General features: G+C 45.9%; 1 protein-coding gene across 1 annotated transcript in view; it reads left to right on the forward strand.

The window, feature by feature from the left end:
• The window catches only part of LOC134338400 (seizure 6-like protein), a 445,108-nt gene that overhangs the window by 234,939 nt on the left and 186,459 nt on the right, over nucleotides 1–23,710 (forward strand). The window contains exons 2-3 of the mRNA XM_063034201.1: nucleotides 9,989–10,759; nucleotides 16,564–16,697. Coding sequence (XP_062890271.1) covers nucleotides 9,989–10,759; nucleotides 16,564–16,697 — 905 coding nt within the window. The remainder of the gene's footprint in view (nucleotides 1–9,988; nucleotides 10,760–16,563; nucleotides 16,698–23,710) is intronic.

Raw genomic sequence — 23,710 nt, forward strand, 5'->3', positions numbered from 1 at the left:
CCACAACACACAATTACACCCACTAACCTCCCAACGTGTCCACAACACCCAATTACACCCATTAACCTCCCAACGTGTCCACAACACCCAATTACACCCATTAACCTCCCAACGTGTCCACAACACCCAATTACACCCACTAACCTCACAACGTGTCCACAACACACAATTACACCCGTTAACCTCCCAACGTGTCCACAACACCCAATTACACCCATTAACCTCCCAACGTGTCCACAGCACCCAATTACACCCGTTAACCTCTCAACGTGTCCACAACACCCAATTACACCCGTTAACCTCCCAATGTGTCCACAGCACCCAATTACACCCTTTAACCTCCCAATGTGTCCACAACACCCTATTACACCCGTTAACCTCCCAACGTGTCCACAACACCCAATTACACCCGTTAACCTCCCAACGTGTCCACAACACCCTATTACACCCGTTAACCTCCCAACGTGTCCACAACACCCAATTACACCCACTAACCTCCCAACGTGTCCACAACACCCAATTACACCCATTAACCTCCCAACGTGTCCACAACACCCAATTACACCCATTAACCTCCCAACGTGTCCACAACACCCAATTACACCCACTAACCTCCCAACGTGTCCACAACACTCAATGACACCCATTAACCTCCCAACGTGTCCACAACACCCAATTACACCCGTTAACCTCCCAATGTGTCCACAGCACCCAATTACACCCTTTAACCTCCCAACGTGTCCACAACACCCTATTACACCCGTTAACCTCCCAACGTGTCCACAACACCCAATTACACCCGTTAACCTCCCAACGTGTCCACAACACCCTATTACACCCGTTAACCTCCCAACGTGTCCACAACACCCAATTACACCCACTAACCTCCCAACGTGTCCACAACACCCAATTACACCCATTAACCTCCCAACGTGTCCACAACACCCAATTACACCCATTAACCTCCCAACGTGTCCACAACACCCAATTACACCCACTAACCTCCCAACGTGTCCACAACACCCAATTACACCCATTAACCTCCCAACGTGTCCACAACACACAATTACACCCACTAACCTCCCAACGTGTCCACAACACCCAATACACCCACTAACCTCCCAACGTGTCCACAACACACAATTACACCCACTAACCTCCCAACGTGTCCACAACACACAATTACACCCATTAACCTCCCAACGTGTCCACAACACCCAATTACACCCATTAACCTCCCAACGTGTCCACAACACACAATTACACCCACTAACCTCCCAACGTGTCCACAACACCCAATTACACCCACTAACCTCCCAACGTGTCCACAACACCCAATTACACCCATTAACCTCCCAACGTGTCCACAACACCCAATTACACCCATTAACCTCCCAACGTGTCCACAACACCCAATTACACCCACTAACCTCCCAACGTGTGCACAACACACAATTACACCCACTAACCTCCCAACGTGTCCACAACACCCAATTACACCCATTAACCTCCCAACGTGTCCACAACACCCAATTACACCCGTTAACCTCCCAACGTGTCCACAACACCCAATTACACCCACTAACCTCCCAACGTGTCCACAACACACAATTACACCCGTTAACCTCTCAACGTGTCCACAACACCCAATTACACCCATTAACCTCCCAACGTGTCCACAACACCCAATTACACCCGTTAACCTCTCAACGTGTCCACAACACCCAATTACACCCACTAACCTCCCAACGTGTCCACAACACACAATTACACCCATTAACCTCCCAACGTGTCCACAACACCCAATTACACCCATTAACCTCCCAACGTGTCCACAACACCCAATTACACCCATTAACCTCTCTATGTGTCCACAATACCCAATTACACCCATTAACCTCCCAATGTGTCCACAGCACCCAATTACACCCTTTAACCTCCCAACGTGTCCACAACACCCAATTACACCCATTAACCTCCCAACGTGTCCACAACACCCAATTACACCCATTAACCTCCCAACGTGTCCACAACACCCAATTACACCCACTAACCTCACAACGTGTCCACAACACACAATTACACCCATTAACCTCCCAACGTGTCCACAACACCCAATTACACCCATTAACCTCCCAACGTGTCCACAACACCCAATTACACCCGTTAACCTCTCAACGTGTCCACAACACACAATTACACCCATTAACCTCCCAATGTGTCCACAGCACCCAATTACACCCTTTAATCTCCCAACGTGTCCACAACACCCAATTACACCCGTTAACCTCCCAACGTGTCCACAACACCCAATTACACCCGTTAACCTCCCAACGTGTCCACAACACCCTATTACACCCGTTAACCTCTCAACGTGTCCACAACACTCAATGACACCCATTAACCTCCCAACGTGTCCACAACACCCAATTACACCCATTAACCTCCCAACGTGTCCACAACACCCAATTACACCCACTAACCTCCCAACGTGTCCACAACACTCAATGACACCCATTAACCTCCCAACGTGTCCACAACACCCAATTACACCCGTTAACCTCCCAATGTGTCCACAGCACCCAATTACACCCTTTAACCTCCCAACGTGTCCACAACACCCTATTACACCCGTTAACCTCCCAACGTGTCCACAACACCCAATTACACCCGTTAACCTCCCAACGTGTCCACAACACCCTATTACACCCGTTAACCTCCCAACGTGTCCACAACACCCAATTACACCCATTAACCTCCCAACGTGTCCACAACACCCAATTACACCCATTAACCTCCCAACGTGTCCACAACACCCAATTACACCCATTAACCTCCCAACGTGTCCACAACACCCAATTACACCCACTAACCTCCCAACGTGTCCACAACACCCAATTACACCCACTAACCTCCCAACGTGTCCACAACACCCAATTACACCCATTAACCTCCCAACGTGTCCACAACACACAATTACACCCACTAACCTCCCAACGTGTCCACAACACCCAATTACACCCACTAACCTCCCAACGTGTCCACAACACACAATTACACCCACTAACCTCCCAACGTGTCCACAACACACAATTACACCCATTAACCTCCCAACGTGTCCACAACACCCAATTACACCCATTAACCTCCCAACGTGTCCACAACACACAATTACACCCACTAACCTCCCAACGTGTCCACAACACCCAATTACACCCACTAACCTCCCAACGTGTCCACAACACCCAATTACACCCATTAACCTCCCAACGTGTCCACAACACCCAATTACACCCATTAACCTCCCAACGTGTCCACAACACCCAATTACACCCACTAACCTCCCAACGTGTCCACAACACACAATTACACCCACTAACCTCCCAACGTGTCCACAACACCCAATTACACCCATTAACCTCCCAACGTGTCCACAACACCCAATTACACCCGTTAACCTCCCAACGTGTCCACAACACCCAATTACACCCACTAACCTCCCAACGTGTCCACAACACACAATTACACCCGTTAACCTCTCAACGTGTCCACAACACCCAATTACACCCATTAACCTCCCAACGTGTCCACAACACCCAATTACACCCGTTAACCTCTCAACGTGTCCACAACACCCAATTACACCCACTAACCTCCCAACGTGTCCACAACACACAATTACACCCATTAACCTCCCAACGTGTCCACAACACCCAATTACACCCATTAACCTCCCAACGTGTCCACAACACTCAATTACACCCATTAACCTCTCTATGTGTCCACAAAACCCAATTACACCCATTAACCTCCCAATGTGTCCACAGCACCCAATTACACCCTTTAACCTCCCAACGTGTCCACAACACCCAATTACACCCATTAACCTCCCAACGTGTCCACAACACCCAATTACACCCATTAAGCTCCCAACGTGTCCACAACACCCAATTACACCCACTAACCTCACAACGTGTCCACAACACACAATTACACCCATTAACCTCCCAACGTGTCCACAACACCCAATTACACCCATTAACCTCCCAACGTGTCCACAACACCCAATTACACCCGTTAACCTCTCAACGTGTCCACAACACCCAATTACACCCATTAACCTCCCAATGTGTCCACTGCACCCAATTACACCCTTTAATCTCCCAACGTGTCCACAACACCCAATTACACCCGTTAACCTCCCAACGTGTCCACAACACCCAATTACACCCGTTAACCTCCCAACATGTCCACAACACCCTATTACACCCGTTAACCTCTCAACGTGTCCACAACACTCAATGACACCCATTAACTTCCCAACGTGTCCACAACACCCAATTACACCCATTAACCTCCCAACGTGTCCACAACACCCAATTACACCCACTAACCTCCCAACGTGTCCACAACACTCAATGACACCCATTAACTTCCCAACGTGTCCACAACACCCAATTACACCCATTAACCTCCCAACGTGTCCACAACACCCAATTACACCCACTAACCTCCCAATGTGTCCACAACACCCAATTACACCCATTAACCTCCCAACGTGTCCACAACACCCAATTACACCCACTAACCTCCCAACGTATCCACAACACACAATTACACCCATTAACCTCCCAACGTGTCCACAACACCCAATTACACCCACTAACCTCCCAACGTGTCCACAACACACAATTACACCCGTTAACCTCTCAACGTGTCCACAACACACAATTACACCCACTAACCTCCCAACGTGTCCATAACACCCAATTACACCCATTAACCTCCCAACGTGTCCACAACACCCAATTACACCCATTAACATCCCAACGTGTCCACAACACCCAATTACACCCATTAACCTCCCAACGTGTCCACAACACCCAATTACACCCATTAACATCCCAACGTGTCCACAACACCCAATTAAACCCATTAAACTTTCAACGTGTCCACAGCACCCAATTACACCCACTAACCTCGTAACATGCCCACAACACCCAGTTACATCCATTAACCTCCCAATGTGACCACAACACCCAATTACACTCATTAACCTCCCAACATGCCCATAACACCCAATTATACCCATTAACCTCCCAATGTGTCCATAACATCCAATTACACCCATTAACCTATGAACATATTTGTCTTTGGTCCGTGGGATGAAACTGGAGCACCCAGAGGAAACCCACACAGTTCCAACAAAGAGTAACATAATAAAACCCAGGTCATTGACGCTGTAATAACATTCCACTAACAGCTACACTACTGTGCCACACAAAAGGGCAAATTTAGAGACACATGGTGAGATAAGGGCAAATGGGGCATGCGGATTAGCATGGAGCAGATGGGCTGAAAGGCACGTTTCTGTGCTGTATGACTCTCTGATGAGTGCAGCAATGTAGGACTGAGGTGAACAATCATCTGTCACAGCAAATATAGGGCAATTACATGGTTCTCCCAGAGCATAGACCGCAGACTTCCCTTACTCAAGGGAAGGGATTTGTCGAAGTTAGTCACAATTAATAGTCCGGAGCACATGGTAAACATGATTCTGATTAATAATGAGCACCCTTACAGGAGTGGATGGCCTTCTTCCGCCATTTCTCATGGTCATGTGCCTAGATAATACTCTGGTTCTGAATTTGGACCCACACCTCCTCCTGCTCCAGATGTATTTAGACAACTATCATGGGAAATTAAATTAACATTCACTGAACTGGTGCAGACTGCTACTAATTTCTCTCTTATTGTGATCGACTGCAGCCTGATGATAGCAATTGTAGACTGCAGGCATGCAGTGACTGTCTGTGGAGAATTCCAGCCTGGTGACAGAGTTATGACTGTCTGTGGAAAATTCCTGCCCGGTGACAGAGTTATGACTGTCTGTGGAAAATTTCTGCCCGGTGACAGAATTATGACTGTCTGTGGAAAATTCCTGCCCGGTGACAGAGTTATGACTGTCTCTCGCTAGTTGTTACCACTTTCCCATGAAAGGATTCAACATGACTTGGAGAGAATGGCTAAAAATATTAATGAACTCTAACCTTAACTTAACCTGTCAGCTGTGATCATATGACTGGGAGACCATAAGACATAGGAGCATAACTGGACCATTTGGCCCATCGTCTGCTTTCCCATTCCATCATGGCTGATTTTCTATCCCTCTCAACCCCATTCTCCTGCCTTATGCCCATAACCTTTGACACCCAGACTAATTCAAAACTATTAACCTCCACTTCAAACACATTCAATGACTTTGCCCCCACAGCAGAATGTGGCAATGAATTCCACAGATTGACCACCCTCTGGCTGGAGAAATTCTTCCTCATCCCTGTTCTAACCAGACATCCTTGTCCTGTGAGGCTGTGCCCTCTGCTCCTAGAGTCCCCACTATAGGAAACAGCCCCTCCATGTCCACTCAGCTGAGGCCTTTCAATATTCAATAGGCTTCAATGAAAGCCCCTCTCATTATTTTAAAGTCTGGTGTGATGGTCTGGCCTTTACACGTTGTCTTTACATACGAATAAAATCAGATGAAGGCTTTGAGTGGCTACAGAACTGGCAAGTTCAATTTGAGGTTTAATTGTCAATCAACCATACACGAATACCTGTGAATGAGGTGGCTCCACCCAGCAACGCACCTAATCTGAGCCTAATCACAGGACGATTCACAATTGCCAATCAGCCTACTAACTGATACATCATTGGAATGGGAGAGGAAACCAGAGCACATGGTCACGGGGAGAAATATACAAATCCTTACAGACGGCGTTGGAACTCAGCTCTGAACTCCAACCCCCCAAGTTGTAACAGCGTTGCACTAGATGCAATGCTAGCATGGCACCTGTGACGCATTGTGCATTTAAAGTTAAAGTCATGTTATTGTCCGATCGAGTAATTGTCATGTTATTGACATATCGAGTTATGTTGAGTAATTGTCAAGTTATTGTCCATCGAATTATTGTCATATTCACGAGCACATGTATGCCCAGGTACCAGCGAAGGCACACTTTCGTACAATATGATCAAAGTGGCCATAGTGAGGTAGTGATTAGGGTAGGGCAGGTCGGTTCAGGAAATGAATGGTTGAAGGGAGGTACCTGTTCCTGAACCTGGCAGGGAGAGACTTCCAGCTTCTGTAACTCCTGCCTGATGGTAACTGCAAGAAGATGGCATGGTCCGGGTGGTAAGGATCTTTGATGATGGACGTTGCCTTCTTGAGACACTGCCTCCAGCAGATACTGCTGATGGTGGGCGGGGTGTGCCCGTGATGTATTGTGCAGGGTACACTACCAATAGTGGGAGGGATGTGCCCATGATGTATTGCGTGGGAGACACTACCAGTGGTGGGAGGAATGTGCCCGAGATGTATTGGGTGGGGGACACTACCGGTGGTGGGGAGGGATGTGCTGGTGATAGTTTGGTCCAAGTCCACTATTTTCTGCAGTTTCGTATGCTCCTGTGCATTTGAATTGCCATAACAAGCCATAATGCAGCCAGTCAGGACACTTTTCAACAGTACATTCACAGGAGTTTGGTAGAGCGTTCATAGAAACACAGAAAACCTACAGCACAACACAGGCCCTTCGGCCCATAAAGCTGTGCCGAACATGTCCTTACCTTAAAAATGACCTACGGTTACCCATAGCCCTCTATTTTTCTGAGCTCCATGTACCTGTCCAGGAGTCTCTTAAAAGACCCTATCGTATCCGCCTCCACCACCGTCACCGGCAGCCCATTCCATGCACTCACCACTCTCTGCGTAAAAAAAAAACTTACCCTGACATTTCCCCTGTACCTACTTCCAAAGAACCTTAAAACTGTGTCCTCTCGTGCTATCCATTTCAGCCCTGGGAAAAAGCCTCTGACTATCCACACGATCAATGCCTCTCCTCATCTTATACACCTCTATCAAGTCACCTCTCATCCTCCGTCGCTCCAAGGAAAAAAGACCGAGTTCATTCAACCTATTTTCATAAGGCATGCTCCCCAATCCAGGCAACATCCTTGTAAATCTCCTCTGCACAATTTCTATGTTTTCTACATCCTTCCTATAGTAACTGAGCACAGTACTCCAAGTGGGGTCTGACCAGGGCCCTATATAGCTGCAACATTACCTCTCGGCTCCTAAGCTCAATCCCATGATTCATGAAGGCCAATGCACCATATACCTTCTTAACCACAGAGTCAACCAGCGCAGCAGCTTTGAGTGTCCTATGGACTCAGACCCCAAGATCCCTCTGATCCTCCACACTGCCAGGAGTCTTACCATTAATACTTATTCTGCCATCATATTTGAGCTACCAAAATGAACCACTTCACACTTATCTGGCTTGAACTCCATCTGCCACTTCTCAGCCCAGTTTTGCATCCTATCAATGTCCTGCTGTAACCTCTGACAGCCCTCCACACTATCCACAACACACCCAACCTTTGTGTCATCAGCAAATTTACTAACTCATCCCTCCACTTCCTCATCCAGGTCATTTATAAAAATCACAAAGAGCAGGGGTCCCAGAACAGAGGCACACCACTGGTGACCGAACTCCATGCAGAATATGACCGTATACAACCACCCTTTGCCTTCTGTGGGCAAGTCAGTTCTGGATCCACAAAGCAATGTCCCCTTGGCATCCTTACTTTCTCAATAAGCCTTGCATGGGCTACGTTATCAAATGCCTTGCTGAAATCCATACACACTACATCTACTGCTCTTCCTTCATCAATGTGTTCAGTCACATCCTCAAAAAATTCAATCAGGTTTGTAAGGCATGACCTGCATTTCACAAAGCCATGCTGACTATTCCTAGTCATATTATGCCTCCCAAATGTTCATAAATCCTGCCTCTCAGGATCTTCTCCATCAACTTACCAACCACTGAAGTAAGACTCACTGGTCTATAACTTCCTGGGCTATCTCTACTCCCTTTCTTGAATAATGGAACAACATCTGCAACCCTCCAATCCTCCAGAACCTCTCCCGTCCTCATTGATGATGCAAAGATCATTGTCAGACACTCAGTAATCTCCTCCCTTACTTCCCACAGTAGCCTGGGGTACACTCCGTCCGGTCCCAGTGACTTATCCAACTTGATGCTTTCCAAAAGCTCCAGCACATCCTCTTTCTTAATACCTACATGCTCAAGCTTTTCAGTCCACTGTAAGTCATCCCTACAATCACCAAGATCCTTCTCCATAGTGAATACTGTAGCAAAGTGTTCATTAAGTACCTCTGCTAGCTCCTCCAGTTCCAGACACACTTTTCCACTGTCACACTTGATTGGTCCTATTCTCTCACATTTTATCCACTTGCTCTTCACATACTTGTAGAATGCCTTAGGGGTTTTTCTTCATCCTGCTCGCCAAGGCCTTTTCAGTGACAAAACAAACTTTCTAAGAAAGTGAAGTAATGCATGCACTTTCCTTGTTATTGCATCTGTGTGGTGGGCCCAGGACAGATCACCTGATATGTCACCCAGGATCACAAATCTGCTGCCCTGCTAATTTATGTTTAATGGATGTCCATATGATACAGGAGTAAAGTGGGACCATTCGGCCCATCGAGTGTGCTTTGCCATTCCATCATGGCTGAGGTATTATCTCTTTCAATCCCATTCTCCTGACTTCCCTCATAAACTTTGTCTCTCTTTCTAATCCAGAATATATCAACCACTTTAAATATACTCAGACTTGGCCTTCACATGCACAGACAGCAATGAAATTCCACAGATCCACCACCCCTGGCTAAGCATACCAATGTTTTTATACATAAATGCCATGACTGCAATGTATGAGTTTACTTCAATGTTAAATTACAGGAGAAACAGATAAATGTACCAGTTCGGCTTTATTGTACAGTGAGGCAGAGGTACAGTGAAAATCTTGTTTGATGAAACCTCCTAAATTTGCCTAACTCATCTGTTCGTTACGGGGTGGTATGCTTCACTTTGACTCTGTTTCTCTTTGGTTTTCCTTTCCCCAGATGCTGGTCTTCAGGAAGGCCTCGACACCACCACCTTGACCCACCCACTGGAGCTCCATCGACCAGCTCAGGAGGCTGAGGAGCATCAGGCAAAGCAGGAGCCCGCAGACCCTGTGAGCGACACTCCCCCTGAGCTCAGCCTGCAGAAGAAAAGCCAGCCGCACCACCGGTCCCTGCTCCTGCCTTCTGCCATTCCTGGGGGACTTACAGTGCAGCCCCTCCTGCAGAGGCGGCAGCTGCCTTCCCCGAGGCAGGTGGAGGTCTTCCGCAAGCAACTGAGCACCAGGGGCGTGCCGTCAGGAGTGCTCGGTGCCGAGCTGGGAGTTCCAGCTCCTTCATCGCTGAAGGTTCTCCCTCCTGACCCCACCCTTCGTTCCTCCCCGGAGGCCCTTCAGGCAGTGAATGGGAGGCCAAGAAGTGAGGGGGACCTGCCAACCGTCACAGAGAGAGCCAGTCGCACCTCATCAGCGGCACCAACTTCACAGACAGGCGAGAGCCAGGTGGCTGCCCATCTCAGGCCCCACACTACGGTTCCAACCAGGCCAGACAGCACTCAGCCTCAGATCCAGGCAAACCCTGGCCCCGGCAAGGACGTCCCACTGGAGGACACGGCCACTCCCCTCGCTGACCAGCGGATAGCAACTCCAGCCATGGCTCTTCCTGGGAAGAGTTCCGAAGCGGCTGGAGTGGTGTCAACAATGGAGGGAAGCACAGAAGCTAGTACCAGCACGATCGTCACCACCACCGTGACAACCTCCCTGCCGACCACAGGTATCACCAGCATTTACATAGCACCTTTGATTTGGTCATGCGCACAAGACCTTCAATAGAGCCTATTGCAGGCAAAACACAATCGTAATTCCCAGTGGACTCATCATAAGACCATAAGATATAGGGGCAGAATTAGGCCATTTGGCCCATCGACTCTGCTCTGCCATTTCATCATGGCTGATCCAATTTTCCTCTCAGCCCCAATCCCCTGCCTTCTCCCCATATCTCTTCATGCCCTGACCTATCAAGAATCTATCAACCTCTGCCTTAAATATACATAAAGACTTGTCCTCCACAGCTGCCTGTGGCAAAGAATTCCACAGATTTATGACTCTCTGGCTAAAGAAACTCCTCCTCATCTCAGTTCAAAGAGGACATCCCTCTATTCTGTGTCCTCTGGTCTTAGACTGTCCCACCATAGGAAACATCCTTTCCACATCCACTCTATCAAGGCTTTCACCATTCGATAGGTTTCAATGAGGTCACTCCCTCATTCTTCTGAATTCTAGTGAATACAGGAGCAGAGCCATCAAACGCTCTTCATATGACAAGCCATTCAATCCTGGAATCACTTTCATGAACCTCCTTTGAACCCTCTCCAGTTTCAGCACATCCTTTCTAAGATAAGGGGCCCAAACCTGCTTACAATACTCCAAGTGAGGCCTCACCAATGTTTTATAAAGTTTCAACATTACATCCTTGCTTTTATATTTGAGTCCTCTTCAAAAGAATGCAAACATTGCATTTGCCTTCCTCACCACAGACTCAACCAGCCTTTAGGGAATCCTGCACAAGAACTCCCAAGTCACTTTGCACCTCAGTTTTTCGTATTTTCTCTCCATTGAGAAAATTGTCAACCTTTTCATTTTTTCTACCGAAGTGCATGTACACTTCCTGACACTATTCCATCTTCCATTTCTTGGCCAAGTCTCCAAATCTGTCTAAGTCTTTCTGTAGCCTCTCTACTTCCTCGAAACTACCCCCCGCTTCACTTATCTTCATATTGTTTGCAAACTTTACAACAAAGCCAGCAACTCCATCATCCAAATCATCGACATGTATTGTAAAAAGAATGGTCCCAACACAAACCCCTGTGAAACACCACTGGTCAGCAGCAGCCAGTCAGAAAAGGCTCCCGTTATTCCCACTCTTTGCCTCCTGCCAATTAGTCACTGCTTTATCCATGCTAGAATCTTTCCTGTAATACCATGGGCTCTTAGTTTGTCAAGCAGCATCTTGTCAAAGGCCGACTGAAAATCCAAGTACACAACATTAACTGATTCTCCTTTGTCTATCCTGCTTGTTATTTCTTCAAAGAGTTCCAACAGATTTTTCAGGTGAGATTTTCCCTTGAAGGAACCATGCTTATCATGTGCCCCCAAGTAACCTGAGACCTCATCCTTAATAATTGACCCCAACAGCTTTCCAACCACCGAGGTCAGACTAGGGAATTAAGGACTGCATAAAAGCATATAAGGGCATATAAAGTAACAAAAGTGAATGGGAAGTTGGATGATTGGGAAGCTTTTAAAATGCAACAAAAGGCAACTAAAAAGCTATAAGAAGGGAAAAGATGAAATATGAGGGCAAACTAGCCCATAAGATAAAGCAGGATACTATAAGTTTTTTCAGTTATATAAAGAGAAACAGGGAGGTACAGGGAGTAACAGTAGCTTCCTCAGGCTACTGTGGGAAGTGAGAGAAGAGATTGCTGAGCCTCTAGCGATGATCATTGCATCATCAAGGAGGGAGAGGTTCCAGAGGATCGGAGGATTGCGGATGTTGTTCCCTTCTTCGAGAAAGGGAGCAGGGATAGCCCAGGAAATTATAGACCAGTGAGTCTTACTTCAGTGATTGGTAAGTTGATGGAGAAGATCCTGAGAGGCAGGATTTATGAACATTTGGGAGGCATAATAAGATTAGGAATAGTCAGTATGGCTTTATCAAAGGCAGGTTGTGCGTTATGAACCTGATTGAATTTTTTGAGGATGCGAATAGACACATTGATGAAGGTAGAGCCGTAGGTGTAGTGTTATGGATTTTAGCAAGGCATTTGATAAGGTACCACATGCAAGGCTTATTGAGAAAGTAAGGAGGCATGGGATCCAAGGGGACATTGCTTTGTGGATTCAGAACTGGTTTGCCCACAGAAGGCAAAGAGTGGGTGTAGACAGGTCATATTCTGCATGGTAGCCAGTGACCAGTGTTGTGCCTCAGGGATCTGTTCTGGGACCCCTAGTCTGTGATTTTTATAAATGACCTGGATGAGGAAGTGGAGGGATGGGTTAGTAAATTTGCTGATGACACAAAGGTTGGGGGTGTTGTTGATAGTGTGGAGGGCTGTCAGAGGTTACAGTGGGACATTGATAGGATGCAAAACTGGGCTGAGAAGTGGCAGATGGAATTCAACCCAGATACAGTAAGTGTGAGGTGGTTCATTTTGGTAGGTCAGATATGATAGCAGAATATAGCATTAATGGCAAGACTCTTGGCAGTGTGGAGGATCAGAGGGATCTTGGGGTCCAAATCCATAGGACACTCAAAGCTGCTATGCAGGTTGAGTCTGTGGTTAAGAAGGCATACGGTTCATTGGGCTTCATCAATCGTGGTATTGAGTTTAGGAGCCGAGAGGTAAGGTTGCAGCTATATCGGACCCTGGTCAGACCCCACTTGGAGTACTGTGCTCAATCTGGTTGCCTCTCTACAGGAAGGATGTGGAAACCATAGAAAGGGTGCAGAGGAGATTTACAAGGATGTTGCCTGGATTGGGGAGAATGCCTTATAAGAATAGTTTGGAGCAATGGAGGACAAGAGGTGACCTGATAGAGGTGTACAAGATAATGAGAGGCATTGATCGTGTGGATAGTCAGAGGCTTTTTCCAAGGTTTGAAATGGGTAACACGAGAGAGCATAGTTTTAAGGTGCTTGGAAGTAGGTACAGAGGAAATGTCTGGGGTAAGTTTTTTAACGCAGAGATTGGTGAGTGCATGGAATGGGCTGCCGGCGATAGTGGTGGAGGTGGAAATGATAGGGTCTTTTAAGGACTCCTGGATAGGTACATGGAGCTTAGAAAAATAGAGGGCTATGGGTAAGCCTACGTAGTTCTTAGGGAAGGACATGTTCAGCACAGCTTTGTGGGACAAAGGGCCTGTGTTGTGCTGTAGGTTTTGTATGTTTCTATGTTTCTAGGAGCAGAATTAGGCTTTTGGCCCACAGTGTATGTTCCACCATTCCATCATGGGTTATCTATTATCTCTCCCAACCACATTCTCCCCATGAGTTTTGATGCGCTAACTAATTAAGGGTCAAGAGAACTACCGTATGTCTCTGTGCTGTCTGGGTGGAGGAGGACGTAAGAGCAGAATTCTGAGAAGTGGAAGAAAAATGAATGAGGCTTCTATCAATCACAGTCAAGGCAAGGCACTTGTTCTGAAAAAGGTGGACATTTCAGATGCAGAGTCCTGCAGACTCCCAAGGTAGTGTGATGTTACAGCGCTAGCGACCGGGTTCATGTCCGCTATCTCCGCAAGGAGTTTGCAAGTTCTCCCTGTGACCGCGTGCGTTTCCTTCCTCATTCTAAAGATGTACTGGTTAGAAGTTTAATTGGTGAAATGCTTATAATTGGGTGGTGCAGACCTTGTTGGACCTGTTACTGTGCTGTATCTCTACATAATAAAAACACAAACGAGAGAAAATCTGCAGATGCTGGAAATCCAAGCAACACACACAAAATACTGAAGGAACTCAGCAGGCCAGACAGCATCTATGGAAAGCAGTACAGTCGACCTACAACTCGGAACAGACCCTCCACTCTACAGTGACTGAGGTGGCAGAGGGAGAGCGGAAACCCAAGCCACAGCTAACTGCTGTATATCTGCTCGGACCTGTCCACATGCACATCGAGACCAAGTGTAGGTTCTGCTGGAAACTCAGGGAGTCTCGAGAAATACAGCATGAAAACTAGCCCTTCAGCCCACTTATTTCATGCTGAACATGGTTCCCACCACACTAGTTCCATTTGTCCACAATTGCCTCTTATCCCAACCTTATTTATGTCGAGGACCTCTAACATTTACCAAGGGGTCCTGGACCCAGGTTTGGGAACCTCTGCTGTAAACTACCCTCTGAAAGAAGAATTGCCCCTCAGGTCCCTTTTAACTCTTTCACTTCTCCCCTTAAACCCATTCCCTCTAGCTTTTAGTTCCCCTTTCTACGGAGAAAATAATCTATCTGTACCTCTCATAATCTTACACAGCTCTATAAGGCCACCCCTCTGTCTTCTATGTTCCAAGGAGTGAAGTCCTCATCTGCCCACCCTCTCGCTTTAACTAATGCCCTCAAGTCTACGTGAGTTTTCTCTGCAGTCATTCCATTTTGAGAATACGTTTTCTATAACAGAGAGGCCAATAATTTACACAATATTAGGTGTGATCACAGACACCATGCATAGGCAGTCCCTCTAGTTATTGGGTCCCATTGTATCGACACTTCTTCCATGATCCGGGATAGCTGTACATTATTGTTGGGTTTGACCATTTGAGACAATTTATTTATTTTAATTATGGTCAATTTAGAGGAGAGATCCAAACACATTCAGTAGCAAGGCAAGTATGCTTCTAAATTCAGGTCCTAAAGGAAGGAAGAGCATTTTATTTCCCTGTGCAGTAATATGTCAAATGTTATTATAGTGGAAAAGAGAAAAAGAATTGCAGATACTAGAAATCTGAAATAAAAACATAACATTTGAAAAAGCACTTGGAATGAGAAATAAAATTAACTTTTTAGATCAAGGACCTTCCATCACAACTGGAAATAATGTTAAAATCTACTTATGTTTTAAGTTACAATGAAACGCACAGGGTGGGGAAGGCGATGGAAGGAAAAAGTCTGTGATCGCAATCTCTCTGACTGTTCTCTGTTTCCACAAGGAGGGGGAACAAGGGAAAGGAACTCTTTCTGCCTATTCTCTGTTAGTCCCTGCACAGATGCTGTCTGATCTGCTGAGTATCTCAAACTGTCTCTGTCTTTACTTATTGTTTGGACTATTGTCGATACTGCCCTAACAGACAACTGCTCTTTCTTGCTAATGTTCTAGGCAATGGCCTTCATCATTTAGAGCAAAGGAACCAGATTTGATGCAGACTCTACTGTAGTTCCTGTTCGAACTGGACTGAGGTTGGATTTCACAGAGAGTCTAAGAGAGATTTAACACAATGGGTCCATCACGCACCCATTCTTGTACTAATCCTACTTGAACCAATTTCATTCTCTACAATTCCATCAATTCTCCCACAATTCTGTAACATCGACCCACTCAGGGCAGTTTATAGTTACCAATTAACATACTAAACATTCTCATTACCTTTTTTATGATTCAGAAAGAGGCCATTTGGCCCATTGAGAGTACACTAGCTCATTGAACAGTAGCATTGCCCTCTAGCCCAATTCTTTCTCATATGCCATTAGCCAGCCACCAATTCCTCTGCCACCTTCTCAGACCATCTTGTGGGAGGAAGTCCCTGTGGCCACATGGAGAACATGCAAACTCCACACAGACAGTGCTGCAGGAAAGGATTGTGACTCTGGAGCAGGGATTCCCAAATGGGGTCGACAAACATTTTGATTAATGGCAGGGGTCCATGGAATAGAAAAGGTTGGGAACCCCTGCTCTGGAACTCTGAGGCAGCAGCACTACTGTCTGCGACACGAGCCTCAAGTTATTGAATGTAGAAATGCTTTGGTTGTACAAACTGTTAACCAGAAAGGATTTTGAGATACGCTTATGAAGGAATTTCCAATTACAGCCCCGTGCAGCATAACATTCTCAAGCTCTGAAGGATATATCGATTCCAGTGACTATCTTCCACTGTCTGCCTACAGCTCTCTGCAGTGTACCGTTAATGTCACTGTCTTCATGGGATATGGAGTGGAACTGCAGGTAAGACTGGCCAGCACCCCTATTCTCTCTTAGTTCTGCTGTTTATACACACACTCTTATTACCCCCCACTAGTGTGTGCAGAAACATTCCATAGGATTTGAACCATAGAACCATAGAAACTACAGCACAGAAACAGGCCCTTTGGCCCTTCTTGGCTGTGCTGAACCATTTTCTGCCTAGTCCCACTGACCTGCACACGGACCATATCCCTCCATACACCTCCCATCCATGTATCTGTCCAATTTATTCTTAAATGTTAAAAAAGAACCCGCATTTACCACCTCGTCTGGCAGCTCATTCCATACTCCCACCACTCTCTGTGTGAAGAAGCCCCCCCCTAATGTTCCCTTTAAACTTTTCCCCCCTCACCCTTAACCCATGTCCTCTGGTTTTTTTCTCCCCTTGCCTCAGTGGAAAAAGCCTGCTTGCATTCACTCTATCTATACCCATCATAATTTTATATACCTCTATCAAATCTCCCCTCATTCTTCTACGCTCCAGGGAATAAAGTCCTGACCTATTCAACCTTTCTCTGTAACTGAGTTTCTCAAGTCCCGGCAACATCCTTGTAAACCTTCTCTGCACTCTTTCAACATTATTTATATCCTTCCTGTAATTTGGTGACCAAAACTGAACACAATACTCCAGATTCGGCCTCACCAATGCCTTATACAACCTCATCATAACATTCCAGCTCTTATACTCAATACTACGATTAATAAAGGCCAATGTACCAAAAGCTCTCTTTACGACCCTATCTACCTGTGACGACGCTTTTAGGGAATTTTGTATCTGTATTCCCAGATCCCTCTGTTCCACTGCACTCCTCAGTGCCTTACCATTAACCCTGTATGTTCTACGTTGGTTTGTCCTTCCAATGTGCAATACCTCACACTTGTCAGTATTAAACTCCATCTGCCATTTTTCAGCCCATTTTTCCAGCTGGTCCAAGTCCCTCTGCAGGATCTGAAAACCTTCCTCACTGTCTACTACACCTCCAATCTTTGTATCATCAGCAAACTTGCTGATCCAATTTACCACATTATCATCCAGATCATTGATATAGATGACAAATAACAATGGACCCAGCACTGATTGCTGTGGCACACCACTAGTCACAGGCCTCCACTCAGAGAAGCAATTTTCTACCACCACTCTCTGGCTTCTTCCATCGAGCCAATGTCCAATCCAATTTACCACCTCTCCATGTATACTTAGCAACTGAATTTTCCTAACTAACCTCCCATGTGGGACCTTGTCAAAGGCCTTACTGTAGTCCATGTAGACAATATCCACTGCCTTCCCTTCATCCACTTTCCTGGTAACCTCCTCGAAAAACTCCAACAGATTGGTCAAACATGACCTACCACGCACAAAGCCATGTTGATTCTCCCTAATAAGCCCCTGTCTATCCAAATGCTTGTAGATTCTGTCTCTTAGTACTCCCTCCAATAGCTTAGCTACTACTGACGTTAAATTCACCGGCCTATAATTTCCCGGATTACTTTTCGATCCTTTTTTAAACAACGGAACAACATGAGCCACTCTCCAATCCTCCGGCACTTCACCCGTAGACAGCGACATTTTAAATATTTCTGCCAGGGCCCCCGCAATTTCAACACTAGATTTGGATTTTCATTCTTTCTATTGTAAATGTACATAATTCAAATTCAGAGTTATATATTTGCTAAATGTATATTTAAGCAAACAGCGAAACGGACTTGTGTTAACAACCAGCCGAATCTAAGAATGTGCTGGGGGCAAGTGTCGCCATACTATCCAACGTCAGCACAGCATGTCCACAATCTTCAGCAGGACAATACAAACAAAAAATCAGCAGCAAACTGAACCAAAGGTAAAGCAAGATGCCTTCCTCCCTCCCACACTCCAGAAACCTTCGAAAGGTTCCTCACCCAATATCTCCCTCCCTCCCACACACCAGTAGCCTTTGAAAGCTTCCTCACCCAATACCTCCCTTCCTCCCACACACCAGTAACCTTCGAAAGCTTCCTCACCCAATACCTCCCTCCTTCCTATGCCCATAATCTTCAAAAGCCTCCTTTCCCAATCTCCTCTACAGCCCAATAACCTTCTAAAGCCTCCTTACTCAGCCACTCCCTCCCTCCTACACATCAATAACCTTCCAAAGCTGAAATTAATGGGTACTTTGCATTTACCTTTAGTGTGGAAGACACTAGCAGTGTGCCAGAGGTCCGTGAGTGTCAGGGAGCAGCAGTGAGTGCCATTGATATTACAAAGGTTAAAGTGCTAGGCAAACTCAAAGGTCTTAAGGTGGATAAGTCACTTGGACCAGATGGACTACTTCCTGAGGTCTGAAGGAGGTTGCTGAAGAGATAATGGATGCATTGGTCATGATCTTTCAAGAATCACTTGATGCTGGCATGGTCCCAGAGGACCGGAAAATTGCAAATGTCACTCCACTCTAAGAAGGGGGGAAGGCAAAAGAAAAGAAATTACAGGTCAGTTGGTCTAACCTCAGTAGTTGGGAAAGTGTTGGAGCCAATGATTAAGGATGAGGATTTGGAGTACTTGGAGGCTCATGATAAAATAAGTCAAAGTCAGCATGGTTTCTGTGAAGGGAAGTCTTGCCTGACAAATATTCAAGGAAGTAACAAGCAGGGTGGACAAAGGAGAGCAGTGGATGTCATTTACTTGAATTTTCAGAAGGCATTTGATAATGTGCCACACAAGAGGCTGTTTAACAAGATAAATTCCCATGGCATGACAGGAAGGATATTGGCATGGATAGAGGAATGGCTGACAGGCAGGTTACCCAGTCTCTCCCTCCCTCCTAAATACCCTCAACCTACAACAGCCTCCTTACCCCATCCTTCCCTCGCACCTATACACCAATAACCTTCTAAAGCTGACCTCTTCAGTACCTGGCTCCCTCCTACACACCAATAACCTTCTAAAGCCTCTTACCCGGTCCCTCCCTCCCTCCTACACAATAACCTTCTAAAGCCTCTTACCCAGTCCCTCCCTCCCTCCTACACAATGACCTTCTAAAGCCTCTTTCCCAGTCCCTCCCTCCCTCCTACACAATGACCTTCTAAAGCCTCTTACCCAGTCCCTCCCTCCTGCACAGTGACCTTCTAAAGCCTCTTACCCAGTCCCTCCTTCCCTCCTACACAATAACCTTCTAAAGCCTTTTACCCAGTCCCTTCCTCCCTCCTACAGAACAATAACCTTCTAAAGCCTCTTACCCAGGCCTTCCCTCCCTCCTATACATCAATAACCTTCTTACCTGAAGTGCTTATCAAACTCTCTTGTAAAAGCCTCAAATACTTTCTCTGGCAGCTCGTTCCATGTACATACCACCCTTTGTGTAAAAATAAGTTGCCTCTAAAGTTCCTATTAAATTTTTCTCCTCCCACCTTACACCTAAACCCACCCATTCTTGCTTCACCAACCCTTGGAAAAACACAGAGCATTCATCCCATCTAATCCCTCCCGCTTTGATGATCAGCTGAGAGCCTGTTGCACTCCAAGGAATGAAGTCTTCACCTGTCCAACCTCTCCTTGTAAGTCAATTCCTCAAGTCCTGGTAACATCCTTGTAGTACTTTCCTGCCTTCTTTTCAGCTTCATAACATCTTTCCTATAGTTGTGTGACTAAAACTAAAGACAATGCTCCAAGTGTGTCCTCACCAGTGTCTTGTATAGCCTCAACACTTACACTGAATGGTCTGACAGTGAGTCAAAAGCTGGCTTCACCAACTTGGCCACCTAAGATTCACATTCAGGGAACCAGGTGCCTGAACTCCAAGGTCCCTCCGTTCTACAACACTCACAAGGTGCTGCCATTCATTGTAATTCAACTTTCCAAAATGTAAAGGTGTGGTTTAGTAGCTGTATCAGCATAACGCTTTTCAGTGCCAGCAATCGGGATTCAATCCCTGCCAATGCGTTTGCACGTTATCTGCATGGGTTTCCTACGGGTGCTCTGGTTTCCTCCCACATTCCCAAATGTGTATGCGTTAGTAAAAAGGTTAGTAGTTGTGGGCATACTATGTTGGTGCCAGAAGCATAGCTACACTTGTGGGCCGCCCCCATGACATCCTCGGACTATGTAAACGACACATTTCACTGTATGTTTCGATGTAACAAATAAAGGTAATATTTAATCTGTCTGTGTTACAAAGCTACTACAGATCTCTATGATGGTATCAAGTGTCCCCCTCTATTAACTTGAGGCACCAAGGTAAGGAACCTCATCCTTCATTCCCTCTAACACAGGGGTTCTATGTCATGGACACCTACCATTAGCTGAGGGGTCTGTGGAGCCCAGGTTGGGAACCCCTGCTCTGACACCTCAGTATTTCTCAAAGCATCTTACTTACAGCAATGCGTTGATCCTGAAGTGCCACCACTCTTCAAACGTCGGAAACAAGGCGTCCTGTTTCCCTGTAAATGCCTGAAAGAAAATCAACTCAAGTAGTACATGGTAACATACAATATATATATATATATATATATATATATATATATTTTGATAATAAATTTACTTTGAACTTTGATCCAATTTACATACATCAAACTCCAACAAGCCCCATGTGATAAACAGTGAGGTCCTCTGCCTGACTGAAGCTGATGGATTAACTGAATTCCCAGCTCTTAAAAGCAACATCTGAAAGTAGTGGACATCTGCAATAAGATGGAAGGTAGCTGAAATATCCCACAAACCAGGCAGCATTTATGGAGAGAGAAAGACAGAAGATGGCATTCATCAGAACTGGGAGAAGCTGGAGATGAAACTTGGGTGCATGTGGGAAGGGGTGGAGAGTGGTCAGTGATAAAATGGAGGCAAGGAGAGACGGAATGAGCTATGCTGCAGTGGTGCCTGTGGAATAATCATTAGCTGGGACACTGACCTTGCCTTCCTGCCTTTAAAACAATGGATCCAACAGTATGGGAACACAGACTGATTTCCCTCCTATTCCAGTTGTTGCAAACGAGCCATCACTGGGCCGATGGGGTTTGTCAGCCCTGCTTGGCAGCTCACCTAGGAGAAGGAAAACTCTGATCTCAAACCTCTGCCGCCTTGCGGTCATACCCACTCACGTGGAAGGCTTCGGGAGAAAACCTCGAGGGAAAAACCTGGTGCTGGAATCTCTAAGGCAGTCCTGCATTAGGTTCAGTGCTGACTGGCAGCTCCTGGGAAGTCGCTGGTGCCAAACTGTGTTGGTCTCTGTTGTTCCTTTGGATTCAGCAGCTGCATGGAGAGGGGAGGCCTGCTGGGCTTGCTGTCCGTATCGTACTCGGGTGCAACAGCCATGGCCGACCCCTGTCAACGGAGGCCTCAAATAGTTCCATTGACCTTGGTGGGTCCTTTACAGCACCTGAATGCACAGTAGCTTTTCAAGTAAAATTTGTTGGTTTAGAAAGAAAGTAGGAAGAAAATTGAGAATGAAAACAACAAAACATTTCCAGTTAGGCACCAAAGATCAGACTGTCCTTGGTAAGACTGTAAGAAGGTTTGACAATAGTTTTCTCCAGTCTGATTCCTGCATTCTCTCTTCACATTTGCACTAGAAGATGGATTTATTTGTTTCTGCGAACACTGGTTGAGTGGTTTGTCACTTCCACTGTTTAGTTTTAAACAGTCTAGGATTAGTTTTCATAAATCAAGATTATCATGTCAACTTTCATCTGTATCTCAATTAGTGAAAATGCTCTCTATGTGAAAAACGAGTTTGCGATGTCTCTCAGCATCCTTTCCTCTGCCATCTTAAAGGGGAAGTTTTGTGCTGTGGTATCGACAATGTGAACAAGCTAGTCACTGCCTGTAGTCTGCCTCGATTGGTCAGATGTGGGGTAGGAACAGACATTTCGTAAACAAACCTCTTAAGCCATATCCAGGAGCAAATGCAATGTGGATGATTTTACAAAGAACTTCAGTGTGTTTGAGAGAATAATGTTGTGACATATCCTATAGAAACAAGTCTTCAGTTGAGCCTTGTATGTTGCTGTTTATAAAAATAGAAACAGAGACAAAGAAGAACAGGAAAAGGCCATTCCACAGATTCACCACACTCTGGCTAAAGAAATTCCTCCTCATCTCTGCCCTAAAGGAACCTTCCTCTGCTCTTCTCTTCTGCGCTGTTCCTTCAGTTCATAGCCTCTCCCACTGCTGGAAACATCCTCTCCACATAAACTTTATCTAGGCCTTTCGATATTTGATAGGTTTCGATGAGACCCGCCTCGTTCTTCTAAATTCCAGGGAGTACAGGCCCCATAGCCTCAAATGCATTTCATATGTTAACCTTCTCATTCCCAGACTCATTCTCATGAACTTCCTGTGGACCAGTTCCAATGCCAGCATATCCACAGGTCCCAAAATTGCACACAATGCTCCAAGAGACCAAATTTGATTCTTTTTCTATTCCCCTTTAACTAATAGTCTGTTCACTTGTCCCACCAACGTGGTTAGCTTCATATTTTCACAAGTAATACTCCATCTGTCATGCATTTGACACTCACAGTCTTTGGTGCCATATCAAATTTCCTAAACTCCTAATGAAGTAGAGCTACTGCATTGATGTGTTGGGCCCAGAATGGGTCCTCTGAGATGTTGGAATTGGAAAATGTCTGGAAATACTTCAAACGCAACATCCAAAAGGAATCCAGATGAATGGCAAATACCATAAATGTGAAGTAAAACAAAACGGAGCAAGTTCTCAGCAGCTGTGGAGAGATGCCCTGTAGATACTGCCTGATTTGATGAGCATTCCCAATATTTTCTGTTTCCTTTGAAACTCAGTGAGTTAGGTTTCTTCAACATGCAGTATCCAAGCACTTGGTCTGTCAGTTTAAGAGGCAATGCCATGTAAACACTGGGAGAATGTATGAAACGATATTGCACATGCTGTCAAGATGATGAATGGAGAGCAGCTGACTGCCATCTACCCCTGGAGCCATAGCAACAGACGCCAACCTGGTTATGTTTCATTCAGGAATGATTTGCCAGGCGTCTCAGTGAGGTGAGGATG

The sequence above is a fragment of the Mobula hypostoma genome, chromosome 27, assembly GCF_963921235.1.
Source record: "Mobula hypostoma chromosome 27, sMobHyp1.1, whole genome shotgun sequence".
In the NCBI taxonomy this organism is placed as follows: domain Eukaryota; kingdom Metazoa; phylum Chordata; class Chondrichthyes; order Myliobatiformes; family Myliobatidae; genus Mobula; species Mobula hypostoma.